Source organism: Hemiscyllium ocellatum, chromosome 12 (genome assembly GCF_020745735.1).
Source record: "Hemiscyllium ocellatum isolate sHemOce1 chromosome 12, sHemOce1.pat.X.cur, whole genome shotgun sequence".
NCBI lineage: Eukaryota > Metazoa > Chordata > Chondrichthyes > Orectolobiformes > Hemiscylliidae > Hemiscyllium > Hemiscyllium ocellatum.
This window is the reverse complement of record NC_083412.1, coordinates 80,179,841-80,203,780: the sequence shown is the minus strand read 5'-3', so window position 1 is coordinate 80,203,780 and position 23,940 is coordinate 80,179,841. Positions and strand designations below refer to the sequence as shown.

Below are 23,940 nucleotides of genomic sequence, written 5' to 3'. Positions count from 1 at the left end.
CCTAATTTCAGATCATTTGTTGATGTCGTGAAGTACATCTGAGATGAACAATTGTCATAGATACAATCAAATTTAAATCCCAGCAACCTCGTGTTTATCTGAGTTAACCTTTTTAAAATACAGTTTGGAAGTGCAGGATTCTGAATTTCTTTTTCAGTTTTCTCCACTTGGGTGGAGCTGCTGCACTCTTTGCAACTCTTTTGGATTCAAGTTTAGCATTTAAAAAAAAAATTAAATGTCATTTTTGATGTTCCAGACATGAAATAATACAGTAGGTAGTCATAAAGTTCAATGTAAATATTGTCTTTTGGAACTGAAAGCTAATTTTACAATTAGGAAGTTGAGGTAAAACTGGGAATGAGAGAGGTTTTTGCTGAGAAGTCAGTTGAATGGCCTGCTTTACAATGGCGGAAACATGTCAGGAACAATGAGGTGTTATATATGTTTGTGAGTGAATAGTCTTCCTCCTCGGCTAAGGTGAGCTACTGGGATAGATTGAGGATTGGCTGTCTGACAGAAGGCAGAGAGTTGAGATAAAAGGTTCTTTTTTGGAATGGCAGCCAGTGACGAGCGGTGTCCCGTAGGGTTCAGTGTTGGGGCCACAGCTGTTCGTGTTATGTATTAATGATCTGAATGAAGGGACTGGGGACATTCTAGCGAAGTTTGCCGATGATACGAAGTTAGGTGGACAGGCAGGTAGTACTGAGGAAGTGGGAGGCTGCAGAAGGATCTATACAGTTTGGGAGAGTGGTCCAGGAAATGGCTGATGGAATTCAACGTGAGCAAAAGCGAGTCCTTGCACTTTGGCAAAAAGAATAAAAGCATAGACTACTTTCTAAATGGTGAGAATATTTGTAAAGCCAAATTACAAAGGGATCTGGGAGTGCTAGTTGAGGATTCTCTAAAGGTAAACATGCAGGTTGAGTCCGTGATTAAGAAAGCGAATGCAATGTTGTCACTTATCTCGAGAGGGTTGGAATATAAAAGCAGTGATGTGCTACTGAGACTTTATAAAGCTCTGGTTAGGCCCCATTTGGAGTACTGTGTCCAGTTTTGGTCCCCACACCTCAGGAAGGACATACTGGCACTGGAACGTGTCCAGTGGAGATTCACATGGATGATCCCTGGAATGGTAGGTCTAACATATATGAGGAACGGTTGAGGGTTCTAGGATTGTGTTCATTAGAGTTTAGAAGACTAAGGGGAGACTTGATAGAGACGTACAAGATAATACATGGCTTGGAAAGGGTGGGCGCTAGGAAATTTTTCAGTTAGGTGAGGAGACTAGGACCCGTGGTAACAGTCTTAAAATTAGAGGGGTCAATTCAGAACAGAAATGCGGAGACATTTCTTCAGCCAGAGAGTGGCGGGCCTGTGGAATTCATTGCCGCAGAGTGCAGTGGAGGCCGGGACGCTAAATGTCTTCAAGGCAGAGATTGATAGATTCTTGTTGTCTCGAGGAATTAAGGGCTACAGGAAGAATGCGGGTAAGTGGAGTTGAAATGCCCATCAGCCATGATTGAATGGCAGAGTGGACTCGATGGGCCGAATGACCTTACTTCCACTCCTATGTCTTATGGTCTTATGGTCTCACCTTGAGCAGGATATGAAAATAGATGGTAATATTATGAGAATATACATGTATTCCAGGGCCTTTCCCCTCTCTCCACTCCTCTGTTTTTATTTCTCAGCCCCTTCCCCCCCCCCCCCTCCCCAGTCCTGATGAAGAGTCAAGCCAGAAACATCAACTCTCTTGTTCCTCAGATGCTGCCTGACCTGCTGTGTTTTTTCCAGCATCCCACTTCATCAACTCTTTCAGGTGGTATTGTAAAAGCAGAAGTTTGTGTGGATGAATGTGATGTTAGAAGACATGAGTGTTATTTGATTTTTGGACACCTTGGATTTTAACAGAATCGGTTTTTTTTTTAAAACACATCTCTGAACTTCAAACCAAAATTTGAACTGGCTACTGCACTGTTTTTAATCAGACTGAAGGAAAAGTGCTCCTTTGTTACTGGGATGCAGAAAGAGGCCAAATTTGAGCAAAAGCTATATCATGAGAGGACAGCTTCCTTTCAGAATATACTCTTAGCATTTTGCTTCAGTTGTGGAAAATCTTTCTCATGCAGCACATCCGATAGCAGACATAAGCTATTTATTGACCATGCAGCAAAATTGATGGCAGAACAAGTCTAAATATGAGCTGACACTTCCTGTGTATTTTTTGCAATTTCATAACTGCTAACTTCTCCAGAAACAAATGGTGTAGTTAAGTCAGAAAATGCTTTTGTCATGTTAGTAAAGCCCGTCTCTTGATTATGTTGAATCAGCATTCCACTTTGTGATTAGCATGTAGGTACGTAATAACTGTGACAGTTTGCAATAAATCTGTTCTGATTGTCGTCACCGGTTCATCCATAAAGATTGTGTTGTGCCAATTTTGATTATAGTATCATGATCTCCATGTCTGCCTTTCTACGTAATGCTCAAACTTCCTTCTGTTGTTGTGTTTAAATCCCTCCATGATTTTGCACAATTTGTAACATTATACAGCTTTCCTGAAACTTTCCATTTCTGACATGCTGATCTCTTCCATATTTCCCCAGGCTTGCTTCCTGGAAGTGGCAGCACCTCCGCTTGTTTAGGCCCTGACTGCTGGATTAGCTCCTCAAAGTTTGGGCTTTTGACTCTCCAGTCTTCTGTTAAGACTTTGCTTAACACCTGACTATTTGATGTGTTTTTGCCCCTTTATCTCCAAGCCATGATATTTCCATTCTTCGCTGTTTTTTTAAAAAAAACTTGCCATCTTAAAATTGTTCCTGGTCTTATGGTTTGTACTTTCGCCCTATAACTTTGACTATTTGATTATAAGAATTATTTGTTTTAATAAGGGGCTCAGTAGCTTGTAAAGTATTTTAAAATAGATAAATGACAAGCCCAGGCATTTGGATAATATTTAGAAATAAATATTTATTTAGGCAAAAGTTTAAAATAAGTTTGTTTCTGAATTTTCAGAGCACTTGAGAGAGATTATCCTCATGCCTTTTATCACATCCTGGTTTATATTGATTGGTGGGCAAAACAAATAATATTTGAATCAGACCTTCCTTTGAGTATCATAAGAGCCTACTACGTAGGAGCAGAAGAAAGACATTCAGCCCATTGAGTCTGCTCTGACATTCAATGGCTGATCTGATAATCCTCCACTCCTCCACTTTCTTGTCTTTCCCCATAATCCTTGATTTCTTTACGGGTTAAAAATCTATCCACACCTTAAGTTAACCTTTCTTGACAGCCCTCTGCAGTAAGGAAGTGGAATTCCTCCTCAGCTCTCCTTAAAAGCACGGTACCTTACTTGGAGATTCTGTGTCTGGTTCCAGAGTCTCCAACAAGGGAAACCCCTTTCCACATCTAACATGTCAAGTCCCCTAAGAATCTTATATGTGTCAAGAAGGTTGCACCTAATTCTAAACGCGAGTGAATACAGGACCAACCAACTCGACCACCTGTCATCAGGCAGTCCCTTCATAACTGGTATCAGCTGAGTGAGCCTTCTCTGGACTTCTACCAATGTCAGTCTACCTTAGTTTACGTAAGAGGCCCAAAACTATTCACAGTAATACTGCAGTGGTCTGACTACTGCCTTGTGTAGTTTGACCAAGACTTCCCTCTTGGAGGCTGGATTTCCTTTTGAAAAATCCCATTTACCTTCCCTATTACCTGCTGAACTTGTATGCTAGCTTTTGATAATTTATGCCCAACGCCATCCCCAATTCCCACCTTGTTTTGTAAATATTTGATATAAAGTTGGTCAGATGGCAATAAACAAGTGCCCAGATTTCAAACTTATAACGTATGTCCATAGATGATGTCATAATCTGCGAATGCTTTGATCCATGAATCAAAGGCTCTAAACATCATGTAAACAAAATTAGTGTGCCTCAGTGTTCATTCTAAGAATGGTACTGCCTTCCTATCAATTATAACCAACTTAAGCTGGGTGGTGCTGTGGTCTGAAAACGTGTTGCTGGAAAAGTGCAGCAGGTCAGGCAGCATCCAAAGAGCAGGAGAATTGACGTTTCGGGCATGAGCCCTTCAGGAATGAGGAGAGTGTGTCCAGCAGGCTAAGATAAAAGGTAGGGAGGAGGGACTTGGGGGAGGGGCACTGGAAATGCGATAGGTGGAAGAAGGTCAAGGTGAGGGTGATAGGCCGGACTGGGGGTGGGGGCGAATAGGTCAGGAAGAAGATTTGCAGGTTAGGAAGGTGGTGCTGAGTTTGAGGGATTTGACTGAGACAAGGTGGGGGGAGGGGAAATGAGGAAACTGGAGAAATCTAGGTTCATCCCTTGTGGTTGGAGAGTTCCTAGGCGCTCTTCCTCCAGCCGTCGTGTTGCTATGGTCTGGCGATGGAGGAGTCCAAGGACCTGCGTGTCCTTGGCGATGTGGGAGGGGGAGTGAAAGTGTTGAGCCACGGGGTGGTTGGGTTGGTTGGTCCGGGCGTCCCAGAGGTGTTCCCTGAAACGTTCCGCAAGTAGACGGCCTGTCTCCCCAATATAGAGGAGGCCACATCGGGTGCAGCGGATGCAATAAATGATGTGTGTGGAGATGCAGGTGAATTTGTGGCGGATATGGAAGGATCCCTTGGGGGCCTTGGAGGGAAGTAAGGGGGGAGGTGTTGGCGCAAGTTTTGCATTTCTTGCGGTTGCAGGGGAAGGTGCCGGGAGTGGAGGTTGGGTTGGTGGGGGGGTGTGGACCTGATGAGGGAGTCACGGAGTGAGTGGTCTTTTCAGAACGCTGATAGAGGAGGGGAGGGAAATATACCTCTGGTGGTGGGGTCCATTTGGAGGTGGCGGAAATGACGATGGATGATACGATGTATGTGGAGGTTAGTTGGGTGGTAGGTGAGGACCAGTGGGGTTCTGCCCTGGTGGTGATTGGAGGGGTGGGGCTCAAGGGCGGAGGAGCGGGAAGTGGAGGAGATGCGGTGGAGGGCATCGTCGATCATGTCTGGGGGGAAATTGCGGTTGTCTACTGTATTAAACCACCTGCATTATACATACGAAATTTTAACTTTGAATCTCAACAGTGCCTTTCTTCAAAACAGCATTTCAATTAAGCTGACATCGAGGTAGTGAAATGTTTTAATGACAGGCGAATGCACTCATTGATAAATTATTGGGACTGTTGTGGCACAATGGGAGTATACCTCCACCTGAGCCAGGATTCCCAGTCTGAAGTCTCTCCTGACCAATTTCATGATGTTTCCAATCAGGTTTATTGAAAATAATCACCACCAAGTAAGTTGCATCACTGTTTTGTGTATTTGTGATGTGTATTCTCAGTCAAGTGTTCAATGGCTTCCTGTGCGAAAGGTGAAGCAACTTCAAATTTTTGTCCTAGCATTTGTTTTTGTTGCATCCTACATTTAGGATCCTCTCCAGCAACACATGTCCCTTCATGCATTTTCTACTGTGCTCGTGAAGAATATTCTTGTTCCAAAATAAAAGGGTGATGTTGAAATCATTACACCATATCCTAGTGGTGTTTTATTCCAAAGCTCTTTAGTTTGATGCTTTCTTCCCTTGTATTATTAAAAATCAAGTGTGCTGTCGACTTGAATGTTCCTTTTTACCAAAAACAGGTTGACTGTGACACATCAGAGAGAGTATTACCTGGTCTGTGTTTCAGGAGACAGTCACAACCCTTGTATTATCTATCTCAAACTGGTCAGAGGTCAGGGACAGGGCAATGTGCATATGAGTGTTGGAGGTACCTTTGCTGTAGTCATTGATCTAAAATGTTAACTGATTCTGTCTTCATGGGTGCTACTCTGTTCAATATTTCTAAAATTTTTGTTTTTAAGCTTTTTTTAAAATATGGTTCAGTTGTGGGTTTACAGTACATTCCAGAAATCTCAATCGTGCACAAATCATGAGTCATGGCAGAACCTTGTATCTCTGATTTTGTCAGTGAGGTGGAATTGCAGTTTATTATCTCTTGTATAACATACTGTATCTAATCAATCAGCTAATAATTCCTAATCTATTCCAGGCATGTGCTGACTAGTTGAAATTGAAGGAAGCATGGCTCAGTTTCCGACAGCTTTTGGAGGTGAGTGCTTTGCAGAATATTAAATGTCATTTTAATTGTCAGTCTGGGTTTTTAAATGTTAATATTTCCTGATTTGTTTTAGTAATGTTTGTGATATTCCTTGTTGCACTCAACTGTCAGGAAGGCCTGTTGCCGGCCTCTCTCTGCGGTTTGTTCGTCCTAATTCACTCCATCTAGTGGTGGCTTTACTCAAAGGTCCTGAATTAATCCTGGGTTGAAAACGTGTTGCTGGAAAAGCGCAGCAGGTCAGGCAGCATCCAAGGAACAGGAGATTCGATGTTTCGGGCATAAGCCCTTCTTCAGGAATGAGGAAAGTGTGTCCAGCAGGCTAAGATAAAAGGTAGGGAGGAGGGACTTGGGGGAGGAGAGATGGAGATGCGATAGGTGGAGGGAGGTCAAGGTGAGGGTGATAGGCCGGAGTGGGGTGGGGGCGGAGAGGTCAGGAAGAAGATTGCAGGTTAGGAAGGCAGTGCTGAATTCGAGGGATTCGACTGAGACAAGGTGGGTGGAGGGGAAATGAGGAAACTGGAGAAATCTGAGTTCATCCCTTGTGGTTGGAGGGTTCCTAGGCAGAAGATGAGGCGTTCTTCCTCCAACCGTCGTGTTGTTATGGTCTGGCGATGGAGGAGTCCAAGGACCTGCATGTCTTCGGTGGAGTGGGAGGGAGAGTTAAAGTGTTGAGCTACGGGGTAGTTGGGTTGGTTGGAACGGGCGTCCCAGAGGTATTCTCTGAAACGTTCTGCAAGTAGGCGGCCTGTCTCCCCAATATAGAGGAGGCCACATCGGGTGCAGCAGATGCAATAGATGATGTGTGTGGAGATGCAGGTGAATTTGTGGCAGATATGGAAGGATCTTTTGGGGCCTTGGAGAGAAGTCAGGGAGGAGGTGTGGGCGCAAGTTTTGCATTTCTTGCGGTTGCAGGGGAAGGTGCCAGGAGTGGAGGTTGGGTTGGTGGGGGGTGTGGAACTGACGAGGGAGTGGTCTTTTCGGAACGCTGATAGGGGAGGGGAGGGAAATATATCCCTGGGTCCGTTTGGAGGTGGCGGAAATGACGGCGGATGATACGCTGTATATGGGGGTTGGTGAGGTGGTAGGTGAGAACCAGTGGGGTTCTATCCTGGTGGCGGTTGGAGGGGCGGGGCTCAAGGGCGGAGGAGCGGGAAGTGGAGGAGATGCGGTGGAGGGCATCGTCGATCACGTCTGAGGGGAAACTGCGGTCCTTGAAGAAGGAGGCCATCTGGGCTGTACGGTATTGGAACTGATCCTCCTGGGAGCAGATGCGGCGGAGACGAAGGAATTAGGAATATGGGATGGCGTTTTTACATGGGGCAGGATGGGAGGAGGTGTAGTCTAGGTAGCTGTGGGAGTCAGTCGGTTGAGAGTATATGTCCGTGTTGATTCGGTCGCCCAAGATAGAAATGGAAAGGTCTAGGAAGAGGAGGGAGGAGTCTGAGACGGTCCAGGTGTTTGGAGGAATTGGGAGGATTAGAAAGAGAAGTTGTTCAGGGTGAGAACCAGTTCAGTCAGTCGAAGGAGGGTGTCAGTGGAAGGGTACTGGTTGGTACACCTGGACCATCTCAGACTCCTCCCTCCCCTTCCTAGTTCTTACCATTTCTAACCTGGGCGACCGAATCAACACGGACATTTACTATAAACCGACTGACTCCCACAGCTACCTAGACTACACCTCCTCCCACCCTGCCCCGTGTAAAAACGCCATCCTATATTCCTAATTCCTTCGTCTCCACTGCATCTGCTCCCAGGAGGACCAGTTCTAATACCGTACAGCCCAGTTTATGTACTTGTGAGGTCATCCCAAGCCTCTGACGCTTTCACAAAAACAATCCAAGTTTCTCCAACCTCTCCTTATACCGATTACGCTGTATTCCATCCTGGTAAGCCTCTTGAGCATCTTCTCCAAACCTTACACATCTTTCTTTATAGTGTGACAACCAGAACTAAATATTGTACTCCAAATGTGGCCTAACCAAAGTCTTATACAGCTGTAACATAATTTGCCAACTTTTGTACTCACCACCTTGACCAATAAAGGAAAGCATTCTGTACTCTACTTTTATCCCTTAGCTTGTGTGTGTTGCCACTTTCAGGGAACTATGATCTTAAATCTCAAGATCCTGTTGTGTGTTGATGCTCATAAGGATCCTACCATTTACTGTGCACTTTTGTGTTTGTCCTCCCAACACGTGTCATCTCTCACTCATCCAGATAAAATGCCATCTTGCCATCTTTGTGCCCAACTTTCCAACTGATCTACATCCTGCTGTATCCTTTGGCTACTTTCCTCATTATCTGTAACTCCACCAATCTCTGTGTCATCTACAAGCTTATCAATGAGACCATCTACACTTTCATCCAAATAATCTTTTATATATAGAAATGACAGAGGTCTTAGCACTGATCTTTGTGGAACCTCCAGCCTGAAAAATCACCCCTCCAAAACTACCCTATATCTTCTTTGATCAAGCCAATTTTCTACCCAACTTGGCAATTCACTGTGGATTCCATGCGACTTAATCTCCTGGAACAGCTTACTATGAGGGACTTTGTCAAATACTTTTGTGATGTCCATGTTGACAACATCCACTACTCTACCATCCTGGATTATCTTTGTCACTTCCTCAAAACGCTCGAATTTCTGAGGTAACACCTCTCTGCCATAAAGCCATGCTGACTATCCCTAGTAAGTCTATTCTTTCCAAATGCAAGTAAATCTTGTCCCGAAAAATCTTATCCAATAATTTCCCTACCACTGATGTAAGGTTCATTGGCCTATAATTGCCTAGATTATTTCTGTTGAGCTCCTCAAGCAAATGAACAACATTGGTTCTTCTGGCACCTGACTGATTTAAGGAGGATACAAGGATCTTTGACAAGGCCCCTACAGTATTTTGGGAAGGATCCCATTGGGCCCTTACTACTGTAATGGTTTTCAAGATACTCAATATTAACATGCCCGAGAATATTGCTCTACATCTCTAATCTTACCAATATTCATGTCCTACTCTGTGAATGCCAATGTAAAGTACTTATTAAGGACCTCACCCACTTCCTCTGGCTCCACTACATTCCCTCCATTGTCCTTGAGTGGATCTACTCTTTCCTAACCTGCCCATCTTGCTCGTAAAATGCTTTGGAATTCTCCTTAATCCTATAAGTTGAGGACATTCCGCGGGCCTTTTAGTCTTCCTACTTCCTTTCTATTCCTCAAAGGCCTTAACTGATTTCAGTTTCCTCAATCTTGCATAGACATTTTTTTCTTTTTGACTAATGTTCAATATCTCTTATCCAGGGTTCCTGAATCGTGCTATCCTTAGTTTTTCATCCTCACAGACCAGAACTCTGATTAACTGGTCTTTTAAAAGAATCCCATATGCCAGATGTAGATTTATCTGGCTCCAATACAATTTCTCCACTTCCTGACTAATTATTCTGTAATTAGCCTTCCCCCAATTTAGCACTTTAAACCAAGGACCAGAATTAGCCTTCACTATAATTGTCTTAAAACTCAGAATTATGATAATTGTTCTCAAAATGGTACCTCACTGGAACTTTGATTATCTGGGCATGCTCATTTCCCAGTGCAAGATCTGGTGCAGCCCCTCCACTTGTTGGGCTATTTACATAGAGTCATAGATTCATACAGCATGGAAACAAAACCTGGATGCACCTTACAAATTCTGCCCCATCTCAGCCCCTGGCAGTACAGGAAGTTCCAGTAAATAGTGGGGAATTTAAAATCACTGAACTACAGCAATTCTGTTATTTTTAAATCTTGCCATGATTTGTCCACATACTTGTTCCTTTTATTTCTTGCTGGCTATTGAGAGTCATATGATATGACCCCATCACAGTGACTGCACCTTTCGTATTCGTGAGTTCTACCCAATGGCCTCACTGGATGAGCTCTCTAAGATGTCCTCTCAATGTAGCTGTGTCATTTTTCTTAATTAGTAATGCAACTCCCCCGCCTATTTTACATCCCTCTCTATCCTGCCTGAAACATGTAAACCTTGCCAGTGCCGCCCTTCTCTCAATCAAGTTTCTGCAATGGCTACAATATCGTAGTCCCAAGCTCAAGCTCTTCTACCTTAGTATTATAATTGTTGCATTTAAAGGAATACACTTCAGACTAAGTCTTGCTATGTTTATTAACTTGGCCCTGCCTGTTCTTCCCATTTGACTTACTTGATTTAACGTTGACCTTGTCTTCAATCACTCTATATGCTGACCTACTGTTTCATTTCCCACTCTCCTGCCACATTACTTTAAACCCTAGCAAACCTTCCAGCAAAAATATCGGTGCCCTCCATATTCAGGACCCATCCTTACAGTTCTGTATCCATAGTTCTGTAATAGCTACTAGATCATACTGATTTGCTTTAATGAATTCCATCAGTTTGCTCACTTTGTTAGGAGTGCGCCAAGCTTTTGGCAATAGAGCCTTCAGTTTTGTCTTTTTATTCTCTATGTAAAATGTACTGTGCCTTGCCTGTGGTTCCACTCTTATGTTTAGAGTCTCTGATCCTTCCTACTACTCTGATCCCAATTTTTCATTTGACTATTTTGCACTCCTGTCTGGACTCTGTCCCTTGATTTGCTGCATATACCCAAGTTTGATTCTTCACTCCTATCATTTAGTTTAAAGCCATCTCAAAGAACATCACTATTCCTTCCATTACTAGATTTGCTCGATGTACATATAGTAGATTTGCAGACTGCATGTTGCTAGAATACTTGTCCAAGCACAGTGCAGACCATCCTAACGATACAACTCCACTTTGCTCAGCACTGATGGCAGTGCTGCGTGAAAGGGAATTCAGATACATAGTTCTTTGAAAGTTCTGTAACAGGTAGATGGTGGTTCAAGTGTTTAAAAAAAATTGCTTCCATTGCTCAGACCGTTGAGAATAGGAGTTGGGCTGTTATGTTGAGATCATACAGGATATTGAGTGAGTGCACTTTTGGAGTATTGTGTACAGTTCTAGTCACCCTGCCTCCTTATTGTTGATGAAGAAATTCAGAGAAGATTTACCAGGGTGTTGCCAGCATGGAGGGTCTGAGTTACAAGGGAGACGAAAGCTTAAAAAGGCTAACGTTTTTTCTCAAGGTGGTTTGTATATGGAATGAACTGCCACAGGGAGTGGTAGATGCAGGTACAGTTCCAACAGTTAAAGACTGTGGACAGGCAGATGAATAGCAAAGGTTGAGAGTGATATGAGCAAAACACATGCAAATGGGATTGGTTTGGGAAACCTGGTTAATATGGATGAGTTGGACTGAAGGTTGTGTTTTCATGCTGTATGACTGCATGACGATAACCGATTTCTCCCGCACCAGTCCATTGAGTTGTGTATTAATTTGACTGTTTCTGTTCCTAAAAGCACTGAAAGCCACTGTTACTCAATCTATGATGTTGAAGCCAGAATTCAATCACCATGGGTATCCTGGTGGGTTACAGGTCCCGAGGAGATTACAGAGACATAGAGGGGCCAAAACATAAGACAAATTTGAAAGCAAAGATGAGGAATTGAGAAACTGACTCCTAGTCATACAAAATTTCTCCACGTACAGAGTTTTGTTTGGATACCGAGGTGCTGGGTAATTAACAGAAGAGTAATGCAAATATCAAATTATGTACTGTCTTGTATGAGCGTACAGGGTATTACTCCCTAAAATAGCTCAGTTTGGAAAATTAATGAAGTTTTATTTAAACCAAAAAAACCCCTGAAGTCTCCATTTTCAGAGATTAATCATATCAATGATAATCAACAATTTCTTACTTCAGAGTGGATTCTCAAGTGGATAAATGCATATTGTTTAGTATTAGCAACCATGGGGTGGGGTAATGGGTATTAAGTGCATGGTACGGGCTATGCTTAATGATACCAATTGTGCTAAATGGTCAGAAGTCAGCGTACTAAGTCAAGATAACTTGTTGCATGATTGGAGCCTAGATCCTAGAGATTTAATTAATTCCATGGTCCTTGTATAAATTTGAAATATGATTGATTGTTTCTTTTGCTTGCATCTGTCGATACCCAGCACATCTTGTAACCACTGGATTATATCCGCAACAATATCTCACAGGTCTTTTATTTTTGGAAAATGCGATGTCAAATTATCTTGGTGTGGAGTCCCAATTCCATAATTTCATTACAAAGCCAATGATTCAAAATCCTCAAATGAAATGTGTTTCCAGGCAACCTCCAACCTTAAAAAAAAATTAGGCATATAATTTGCATGTAATGAATTGACAAGAATTCAAATCCTCACAGAAAATTCTTTTGGTTTACCTCCATATTCATCAAGCTGATCTACAAAAATTACTAGCAAACGTTAAGGAAAGATTTAAGGCATGCTGCTCGTTGCAAGAATGCAATGCTGGATTTCATCCATCTGGTTGTGTTTTTCTAAAGTTCTTAAAGTGTTTTTGTTTTTCCCATCAGGTTCCCATCTACTTTGAATTTTAAATCTGTTTTAGGTGAACCTCATGGGGAAAATTATCCATTGATGAACTAACTATTTTGTTTTAAACAGGGGGCCTGGATATCTGTGCCATTACTGCAGAAGAAAGAGCCAAGCATGACCAGCAGTTCCATAGTATCAAACCAGTTGGTGGACTGATTACCGGTGAGAGCAAGACAACTCTACTTTTGCTCTTGTGCTGTCTGTTGAATTCTTCAGAAAATGTTATTCCTTTTGATCATTTTGTACTCATAAAAGCAGGCTGTATTACCACTACTTAAATTTGAACCTCTTCTTTTAATGTAGGGAAGTATCCTATTGTGAATGAGAAGGTAGGAGTTTAGGAAAGTGATGAAAGCACATGCTTGAGGCTTGAGCTTTGAGGAGCCTATTGGAAATTAAACAAAAATAATAATGTGATGAATCACACTTCTGTCAATGGTGGTAAGCAGAAGTCCTTGTCATCATCAGTTGGCCACTTAAGGACCTCAGTTAGCAGTGGTGGTAGGGACAGTTGATCACAGACTTTCCTAACCTAATTCTGGTGGAGCTAGGAAGGTGTGGGAGATTTGGGTACATCATCACTCTGCCTAATTTAGGGTTCTTCCGATATCCAAGCTCACTTTCTCCGGGAACAGAAAATTCCTCCAAGAGAGTAATGGTAAAAGTGTGTTATGTCATAATTGGACTTCAATGCTTATGCATGCTGAGAAACCTGAGCAACGGAAAGCTTTGAAATGTGGAAACCAATTGCATCCTGAAATTCATCTTCGGATGAACCAAGAATCCAAAATGGTGAAGTAGAATCGTGATGGGGGAGAGCTTTTTAGGTGAGTCACCAAGGGTCAGCATAAATAAGAAGGTGACATTGACCAAGGTACAGTCTGTGTAAAAGTCAGACATCAGCTTGAAGGAATTCTAACCAAATGCAAAAGGAAAGTGTGGACGTTGGCAACGATTTAAGGTGACTCATAAGGCCCAGAGATGAAAGAGGTTATGAAAACATGAACAGAATAAGCAATTCAGAGGAACCCAATAGTGCTGCTGTTGGGTGAGGCAGGACGAGTAGCAGTTGAGGAGGCTAACTCAACTTCCGGACAGTTTTTTGTTAAATCTTTAATATCCTGTAAGGATGTTGGTAATTGGATCAACTGATAGTTGTAAGAACATAATTGCTACCATGGTATCCCTTTTTGCTCATTTCATCACAAGAATACCTCCGTTTGTTGAGAGGCAATTGCCCAAAGTATTAGTCATATCTTTGTCCACTTCAGTAAAGGATGGATTTCTCCAAGCTTCTTAAAGAAACAGTTTTTGGATTGGTTGGAAAATCATTTCACACATGCCATCATTCAAATCCACCAGTAGAACATGCAATTTTTACTTGTGCAAGACTGAATCCAATTACTACTCAGGTTTTCCCTACCCACATTATTTTGGTTTTGTTCTAATTCATTACCTCCCCACGCCAGATTTTTGGCACCTTTTCAAAATTAGCAAAACAAACTCAAAGACTGACTTTGCACTTAAATAACAGCCATTGTAATTTTTCAGAAGTTTGTCAATGGCTTCCTTTCATCAAACTCTGGCTTACTTTCCAGCTTATTTGAAACTCTGCCTGTGTTGGTGACCACGAAAATGTCACATGGGAGTTGATGCAGCCTTGGTAAATAAAAGCAAGCTCTCAAGGTTATAAGCACTGCACTTTCAGCTGAAGTGTTGCAAGGTTGCTGAACAACTGGGGATTAGTTTTTTTCGATGTGTAAGTGCCATGTGCTTTTGGGTTATTGAACTTTCTTTTGATACCTAGATGAAATAGAGAAAAAGAAGTATTCTCACCTTATTTCAGAGAAATTCTTTGTAGTTGCAATGTCCAGTTATAAACAGCATCCTGCCTAGTTTAATTTTCATGCTTAATTTTCCATTCTTGTTATGGTAATGCATCTCACGGTGAAGGTTTAAACAAATTAGCACTCAGACCACATTTTTGTCCAGTACATTCTGTGGTCCCTTTTTTTTCTGTTCAAAAGTTTGTTTCTGTGATCATCAGTAATGTTTTCTGAGTGTTGGCAAGGAAATATGCTGTATACAACTTTGAAAATGAGATTTTTAAAAAATTTGTTGTTGTTGTTGTTATTAATATTAGTTCCATGTCATTATTTTTATAATCACCTCTGCAGTGGATTGTTCATCTTGTGCTGTGGTTTTGCAAAACTCAATTTCTCTGCTTGAAAATTTCAGTTTTGTTCATTGGTTCTTTTTAGAAACAGATAGGAAAGTGGAGTTGTATTGAATGGAGGAGCAGGGTTAAAGGGCTGAATGTTTTTCTGCCCCTCTCTTTTCAGTTTCTTGGACTTGTTTATGGCTTTTTTTTTCATCTTTCATATGATGTGGGCATCACTGGTAAGGCTTGTATTTGTTGCCATAATTGCCCTTGACCTGAGAGATTTGCTATGCTATTCAGAGGATAATTTAATATTTTATCACATTGCTGTGGGTATGAGGCCACATGTAGGACAGATCAAGTAAGGTAAGGTGCATTTCCCGACCAAAAGGACATTTCCGAACCAGCCGGGTTTTTATGATGAATGGTGATTTCACGTTCACCATTACTGAGACTAGCTTTCAAAATTTCACCACCATCCTTAATGGGATTTGATTCTGTTCGCTCAGAAGATTAGCGTGTCTCTGCTGAAAGTAACAATTAAGCACAATGTGTTGTGAACTACTGCAATACACCATGTTGACATTTGCTGTGCTATTGTATTACCCATCATCCAATCTCTTATGGGTGGTTCAGAGCTTACGAGAGTAGGGCATTTTATAACTTAGCCCACCTTTGGCCTTTAGCTTGCTTTTTTCTCTCGCTCCCCAACAATGACTGGAAATCAGTTAATAACCGCACAACAAGGGCAACAGAGCATCAGGGACATAGGGAATGGTCAGACTCGTGGTCATCTTAATAAGATTTAATGACTTTGAAATAGAAAAATGACGCAAGTTGGAAATGGGGTGAGTCAAATCAAATGTAGAAAAAGAACAGAAAGATTGGAGTTCGAAATAAAAGAAATGGTAAAATAAGAAATCCCAAAATAAGACACTAAAGATTAGGGCTGTTCTGTCTCTGGGTCAGAGAGGTTAAATGGCAAGGACATGAATTTTGCCCTTTAAAAAGTTGGCTTAAACAATTGGATGCTAGCCCCGTCTGCCTGCTGTCACAATAATTAATCACAAGTCAGCAATGTTGTGAAGTGCTTGGAGCGATTGAGCACAAGAGTTTTTAATACAAGGCTATTGACAGAACAATACAAACCCCAACAGCAACTTAGACTTCATTGGGTAACTTTTCCTTGCTGTAAGTCACTGAACAATTTATACTGAGCTTAATTAAGCCAGCTATAACCTCAATAGGAAAATCTGAGCTAACCTGGTCGGCATGGACGGGTTGGACGGAAGGGTCTGTTTCCATGCTGTACATCTCTATGACTCTACGACATCTTATTGTGATATTATGGCAATTAATATTTTTGAACAACTAAGTGCAGGAATAAATCTAGCTATTGGCCTCCCCACTGCAAGAAAACCCAGTTTTCAGTGTCCTGTTCTAATAACTCATGCCCTGACTGCTCTTCATCAGTGGTAGAGCCATGTTCTCCTGCCAACCTCCCTGTCTGAGCAACACCCTAACTTGCTTTCTGGTTTGTGTATGAGAAGCCAACTGTAGTTTGTGTTTAAAACATTTTGTTGTGTTTCTGCTTGGAGTTTTTGAGCAAAGGAGGCCTGATAACTGAGACTAAAATTAGGTCACAATCACCGTCTTTCAGATTTCTTTGGCATTTATTTTACAACATTGCAAAAACAAGAGTTGGATAGGGAATTGCTTTGTAGGATGGGATGAAAAGTTATCCTTTTACTATAATTTGGTATATGTGTCTCAATGGTGATCAGAAGGATTTCAAAGGGAATTTTTGAATTGTTTTTCTAATGATTTTCATGAGTACCCGTGTGCCCAGAAAAGATGCAGTATCACTGTCATTGACATAGCCTTATCAGTGTCTCCAATTTAACAACAGCGTGAGAGAGAAGGGCAGAAAATGCCAGAAGACACTGGATAATTGATTGAGGGCCACACACCTGACGTGACAGGGAATTAAAGACATGCATTGAAGTGGAAAAAGATTGAGGGGAAATCAAGTATCATTGGAATATTCTTGAGTAGCATTAGAGTAGCAAGTATAAAATAGAGGAAAATTAAGGAACTTTACTGCAGGTAAGCAGAAACACAGACTCTAATTCTTTTTTGATAATGTTTGAGTAGTTAAACTCATTTATGTTGAAATAAAAGCATTATTTAATTCAGTTCACATATCTTAAGAAATTGTGCTAAGAATATTGGTCACTTAGAATGTTGCGTGGTACTCAGTTAAGGTCTTTAGAATGTACATATCATGCATATTCTAACTCTCTTGCAGAGAATGTGTTTTTAATTTAGTTTGTTAGTTTAATTTTTACGTTGCATTGTGTATGTAAAATATATTATTGGCTGTTTTTATTCTATTCCAAATTCAGGTGATCAAGCCCGAAACTTCTTCCTTCAGTCTGGATTACCTCCACCTGTACTTGCACAAATATGGTAAGTTCCAAATATGTGATTTGAGTATATTTTTTAATTGTTGAACAATTTATTGAGAAGAAAGGACTATTTTAAAATGAGTATTATTCTTGAATGGTACATTTGCACTTTGATTCAGTTCTTCCCAGCAAGCAATCATACTGATAAATTGTGATATTTTAAAATATTGTCAACTTTATATTTGGCACTTAGTTAGGAAGAAGAATTACCATTATACAGTTCTTAGATGTTAATACCACACATACCTCATGCTTATTTAAGATGACATACAGTATTGAGTAGGTGTTAAATTTTCCCTTCTCTGGGTGCATAAGGAAACATAACTCTGCAATCTAATGTGTACCTATACCATTTTACCTATTGGTCTTGGATTGTTTGTAATTTACCACTTAGCTACGTTAATCAGGCTGCTGGACGTAGTCAGTTGCTGAACATGTAGGTAGTTTAAAGCTTCTTGAAACCTGACATGAGAGAAGCACAACCATAAGTTCAACTTAGTGGGGCGGCATGGTAGCTCAGTGGTTAGCAGCACCTCTCAGCACCAGAGACCTGGTTTTGATTCTACCGTCGGGCCACTGTCTTCCAATGTTTGCTTGGGTTTCTCTGCGTACTCCAGTTTCTCCCTCCACCTGTTGTGTGAATTGGCCATGCTAAATTACCCAGTGTCCAGGGAGGTACAGGCTTGGTGGAATAGCCATGGGAAATACAGGGTTGCGGGGGGGGAAGAGTCTGGGTGGGCTGTTCTGTGGAGACTCGCTGTGGTCTTGATGGACCAAATGGCCGACTTCCACACTGTAGTTAATCCTCAGGAATGTGACTCAGAATTATATTTGTGGATGGAGACTGAAAGACTAAAGTGGGAAGCCTACGAAATGTGTTTTTTTTTCACTTGTTTCCAAATCACCTCCAGGTCATCGCTGTCAGGAATTAGAATAATTTTGCTCTGACGATTAGTTTTGTTCTGATCTCATTGTCTTTTTGTGCCCTTCATCTTTTATTAATCCAGCACACTACTGCAAAGAGAAAACATCGTGGTTCATGGATATTTCGTGAAATTCTGTTATTTTCTGTACTTTGGTTGATGAGTAATTTCAGGTACAGGGTCCATTTTTCCAGCTTTTGCATTTTAAAAAAAACCTGCACAGTTGCATCCAGGGAGACTATATGGAAATTTTGATTGTGATCGAACAATGACAAATACTGGTGTACTATGGAAGTTGACAGTGCAAAAGTAAAATGCTGTGAACATTGGTAATTAAAGGAGAATGCTGCTAATACTCAGCAGGTCGCAACATCTGTGAAAAGTGACCTGAAATGTTTTCTCTTCTACCAGTTAACTTTGGTTAACTTATTTAACACTGCTGAGTATTTCCAACATTTGAATTGCCAGCACTGACCTATAAAAATGCCTTTTTCTTGTGCATTTCTTTTTGAAGGGCTCTGGCTGACTTGAATAATGATGGAAAGATGGATCAGTTGGAGTTTTCTATAGCCATGAAACTGATTAAGCTAAAACTGCAGGGTCATCCGCTTCCCTCCACACTGCCTCCCATCATGAAACAAATACCAATAGCCATGTCAACAGCAGGATTTGGTTAGTGTCATTGTTTTACAAATAACTTCTCAGTTTTCATTGATTTTGATCTTTCAGTGTTAGCTATCAACTTTTTGCAGTTGTCTGCCTTCATTTTTTGAAAAGTCATATTGTATTTTCTTTCAATCATTGCAACATTAGAAAACTGTTACTCTTGTAAAATGTCTTTTTTATTCTCCCCATTAAGGTATTGGTAATGTTTCAGCGATGCCCTCGATGGGACCAGTAGCGCCGTTATCAATGGCAGCAATGCCAGTGGTGGGCATGTCACCACCGTTGGTGTCTTCTGTTCCTACGGCAGGAGTTCCTGCACTAGCCAATGGGGCACCTTCTGTGGTACAGCCTCTACCTGCCTTTGCTCATACGGGTGAGTTCAGTTTTGTAAACTATGTACAGATGGCTCACATGTGAGAGATTTTTATAGGCAGCTGATTATTGTTTTGTCTTGGTGCATTGAACCAGAAGAACTTTGAAAACACAGAAATAAATTAATTGGGGCAAATAGGCTGATCATCTTAGATAGATCAGCTCCAAATTCCACCTTCATCTGTCCCGCAATCCTTTTTCCCTCCAGAAATACAAGAAATTTTCCCATTTACTTGACCACTTCAGTAGGCATCCTTTGGTAACTATGTGGGTCCATAGATGCACATCTCTAAAGTAGCATGACAAGCTATTAAATCTGTTTCTCTTAAAGCATGAATAAATTTGAGGCTCAGTACAGGAGTGACGTAGTTGATATTAATGTTTGTAAATCAATGGTTATTCCTCAGCTGGAATATTGTCCAGTAGTCTCGGAGGGTCCAGTGGGAATTTGCCAAAATAGTACCATGATGGGGGACTTTTGTTGGAGGGAAAGACTAGATAAACACAGCTTGTTTGGTTTGGAGTGGAAAATGTTTTTAGAGATGTCAATTTCTGTTTCAGCAGGATAAATAGTAGGAAAATCTTCTCACAAAAAAGTCTGTAATCAGAGAATGCAAATCAAGTTAATTGGCAAATAACTTCAAGGCAGAATTTTTTATGCAGCAGACTGTGATCTGCAATGCACTGGATAATGTAGTAACTTTTTTAGAAGGTTTTGGATGTAGGTTTGCTCGCTGAGCCGAAAGGTTCATTTCCAGACATTTCGTTACCTTACTAGGTAACATCTTCAGTGGACCTCATGCAAAGCAATGCTGAAAATTCCTGCTTTCTATTTATATGTTTGGGTTTCTTTGGGGTGGTGATGTCATTTTATATTAGATTACTTCCAGTGTGGAAACAGGCCCTTCGACCCAACAAGTCCACACTGACCGTCTGAAGAGCAACCCACCCAGACCCATTCCCCTACATTTACCCCTTCACCTAACACTACAGGCAATTTAGTATGGCCAATTCACCTAACCTGCATATCTGTGGACTGTGGGAGGAAACCAGAGAACCCGGAGGAAACCCACGCAGAATGTACAAACTCTACACAGACAGTTGCCTGAGGTGGGAATTGAACCCGGGTCTCTGGCCACTGTGCCACCGTGCTGCCCACATTTGTGCTGCCATTTTCTGTGGTGATGTCACTTCCTGTTCTTTTTCTCGGGGTGGGGGGAGGGTTGTAGAAAGGGTCTAACTCGATGTGTTTGTTGATAGAGTTCTGGTTAGAATGCCATACTTCTAGGAATTCTCGTGCATGTCTTTGTGTTGGCTTGTCCTAGGATGGATGTGTTGTCCCAGTCAAAACCAAGTCAAACGAAGACACACATGAGAATTCCTAGAAGCATAGCATTCCAACCGAAACTCTATCAACAAACACATCGAGTTAGACCCCATCTACCACCTCCTGAGAAAAGGAACAGGAAGTGACTTCACAGGAAATGACATCACCAACCCAAATATATAAATAGAAAACAGGAATTTTCAGCATTGCTTCGCATGAGGTCCATTGAAGAAGTTATCTAGTAAGGTAACGAAACGTCTGGAAATTAACCTTTCAGCTCTGTGAGCAAACTTATATCCTAAACCTCAACCTGAACTACAAATCTTCTCAAAACTCACTTTTCTTTTAGAAAGTAATTAGGTATAACTTTAAAGAATAAATTTATAAGGGTATGGGAAAGAACAAAGTAGTAGATTAAGTAGATAGCTGTTTCAAACTGCATGGACATGATTGCCTGAAAGCACAAGAGTCATCTCTCTGTTTCCATGAGTTGTCCAGTAATTATGAACTAATGATATTAAAGTTTTGTTCAGATTGGTAATAAAAGCTTGATCCTAGTGTTTATTTCAGGATCTCAAATCAAGTGGTCATTCAGTCATCTCAGCAAATCCACATTTTAAAAAAAAAGTTCATGTTTTCTCCTTAGCATCATGAGATTTAACTGTTTTTTCTCAAGTTTTTGTCTTCATGGCCTGATAGTAAAAGATCCCCATATTGTGATCGCTGGTTTCCATGACCACGTTCCTGACATCAGTCATAGATTTGCCATTTGCCCCATTATTTGTGTCACATGTCAGGTCCTAGAGATGTACAGAATGGAAACAGACCCTTCGGTCCAACCTGTCCATGCCAACCAGATATCTCAACCTAACCTAGTCCCATCTGATCCACTTCTTGTATATTCTGTGCTATTGTACGTACCTCCAGATGGACAGTTTATCCCTTCTTTTCACACAAATGTCTGAGTATGTTGGAAATCAATTTCATGTCCTTTTGTGTTAATCATTTCTATGAACAGAACATAAGATGATTCTGATTTCCCTTGCTTGACAGCTATACATTTTAAGTACAAATTACTAATTTTAGCAATATTTAAATACTTGAGAGTACTTCATGCTGGAGGTGCCAGAAGTGACAGCTTATGTTGCTTTGGCCTCTGAACTTTCTCCCCCAAATAAGTACTTCAGGCTCCAGTGGTTGATTGGACATGGCTGAGGGTCCTATCATATTTTCAAGCTTCTGCCTCCCCTTTCCTTCCCATGGCATCTTGCTGCTCGTCACTTTCCATCTCACCAGCCTCCATATCCAAAGGATCAGAAAGAGTCATTTCTGTCACCTCCAGCAGGATGCCCTCACCTCCTCAGTTAGCATTCCACAGGGAGCATTCCCTCTGGGGTCTCCTGGTCCACTCTTCTACCTTTGCACTCTCATCACTCCCCACAGCTCCACAGTACCTTCCCATGCAATTGCAGATGGTCCGACACTTGACTATTAACCACCTAATTTCTCAATACCCGAAGCCTCAGGCACACCTGACAATTGGCAATAATTTGCCTACACGTTGTATTCGGTCTAGTCTGCTGTATTTGTTGCTCACAATGTGGTCTCCTCTACAATGATGAGATGACCACTCGGTCTGCAAGAATGACCCAAGCTTCCAGTTAACTGTCGCTTCACCCAACTTGTTTCCATGTCAACCTTCTGACTCAGGCCTTCTGCAGTTCTCCAGCAAAGGTCCATGCAAGCTGGAATAACAATATCTCCAACTTCCACCTAGGTGTTTTTATAGTCTTCAGGATTCAATATGGAATTTAACAATTTCAGAACATGAACATCTTGCTCCATGTTGATGATTACCCTCACATTCCTCGGTCTTGTTTTGTATGAGTTGCTCCCAGCACTGCCAAACCATTTTCAACCATTCCCACTTGTGACAATAGTACTCTGCATTCAACTCTCTCTTTCGGCATACCAGCAATCCTTTTATTTGACTGTGTTCTTTTCGCTTCTTCTTTTTCCCCATTTTTTTTTCTCTCTCTCTCACTCTCTCACCCTCCCCTTTGTTCACACCGTTCTGTCCTGGCTTCCTTCAACTGCCGCCCCTCGCCTCCCTTCCTTCCCCCACCCCCACCACTCGCGTGACTTCCCTTCCATTCCCCTGCCACTCTCTGATTTCTCAAAGCTGACTAGGAGACTGTTAGTGACATGTCACTTTGAATTAATTCTCAAGACTACAAAGTACAGCAGAATGTTAACCTACCAACAGTAGGAAGGGATTGGTGAAGTGATGTACAAAGGAGCAATGACATGAGTGTCCTACGATGGGAAAAGATAGTCAAGTTACACTGGAAGATAATGCTGAGGGATGGGGAGACAAGATTGACAAGTTGCAAGTTTGTTTTGTATCTTATAGGAGCCACATTGCCAAAGAGTTCTTCATTCAGTCGCTCTGCATCAGTCAGTCAAGCAAATGGAACAAAACTACAAAAGGCACAGTCATTTGACATAGGGAATGTCACGTGAGTTCTTCACCTGGACTTGAATTTCATTTATGTCCATTTTGTTTTGGTATCATTGAAATTGTACAAATTGTTTAATATGTTAGAAAAACCAAAGCCATGGAGTTCAAATAATATCATCTGTGAGAAGGAGCTCAAGTTTAAGGACAAGTCAACAAAACACTTTGTTTTGGCCCCTCCGCTTGGCTTGTTTTAAAATTGTTTAGCTGATCGATTTAAATTGGAATTGAATTCACTGCTTTTGCTGGCATAATTCGCCAATTTTGAAACAATTAAAATGAGATTGTGATTAGCTATATGTATAATCTAATTGTGTAGAATGAGCCAACTAGTGTCCTGTGATGCCGTGATCGTACACGTATCTTTGTGTCAGAAGATCCACGTTAAGTCCCATCTGTTCCAGAGGAATTTTATTTGATCTTGAGATGTGATTGTCACTCCTGTAACTTGCCCAGATAGGTTGCTGATGTACTGTGTGTGGAAGTTTGTTTTGGATTTTCTTTTTTGATCTTGCATCCAGTCAACAACGTTCACAATTGCATGGCTCATTGCTTCTTCTGATAAGGGCATAGTGAATGCTGATCCTACTTTGTGCAGAGACACTGCACTGCACTGACAAGGACTGAACGATTACATGACAGGATGATGTTTTGAATAAAACATGAGCAGAAGCAATTTTATCTTGAAGTTTTTGTTTTTGAGAAACACATTCTGCTGAGGGATAATAATTGAAACGTTGATTATCTGCACCTTCCATATTGAATGCATTTGTCCTTTTGTTAACACTTAAACAGACCAGAGACAGGTGAATTCAACAATAAATAAATGGTAGGATTTCACTGTGTTAGTGGCAGCAAAATTCATGATACAAGGGAGCAGCTGAGTGCAACTTGTAATCCAACCT

The 23,940-nt window shown here is 41.3% G+C and overlaps 1 protein-coding gene across 2 annotated transcripts in view; it reads left to right on the top strand.

Annotated features, from left to right (window-relative positions):
- itsn1 (intersectin 1 (SH3 domain protein)) overlaps positions 1-23,940 on the top strand; it is a 195,047-nt gene that overhangs the window by 48,098 nt on the left and 123,009 nt on the right. For both annotated transcript variants that reach the window (XM_060833763.1, XM_060833762.1), the window contains exons 2-7: positions 6,052-6,111; positions 12,670-12,762; positions 17,167-17,230; positions 18,667-18,824; positions 19,012-19,191; positions 22,931-23,036. In XM_060833763.1, coding sequence (XP_060689746.1) covers positions 6,084-6,111; positions 12,670-12,762; positions 17,167-17,230; positions 18,667-18,824; positions 19,012-19,191; positions 22,931-23,036 — 629 coding nt within the window. In that variant the 5' untranslated portion in view covers positions 6,052-6,083. The remainder of the gene's footprint in view (positions 1-6,051; positions 6,112-12,669; positions 12,763-17,166; positions 17,231-18,666; positions 18,825-19,011; positions 19,192-22,930; positions 23,037-23,940) is intronic.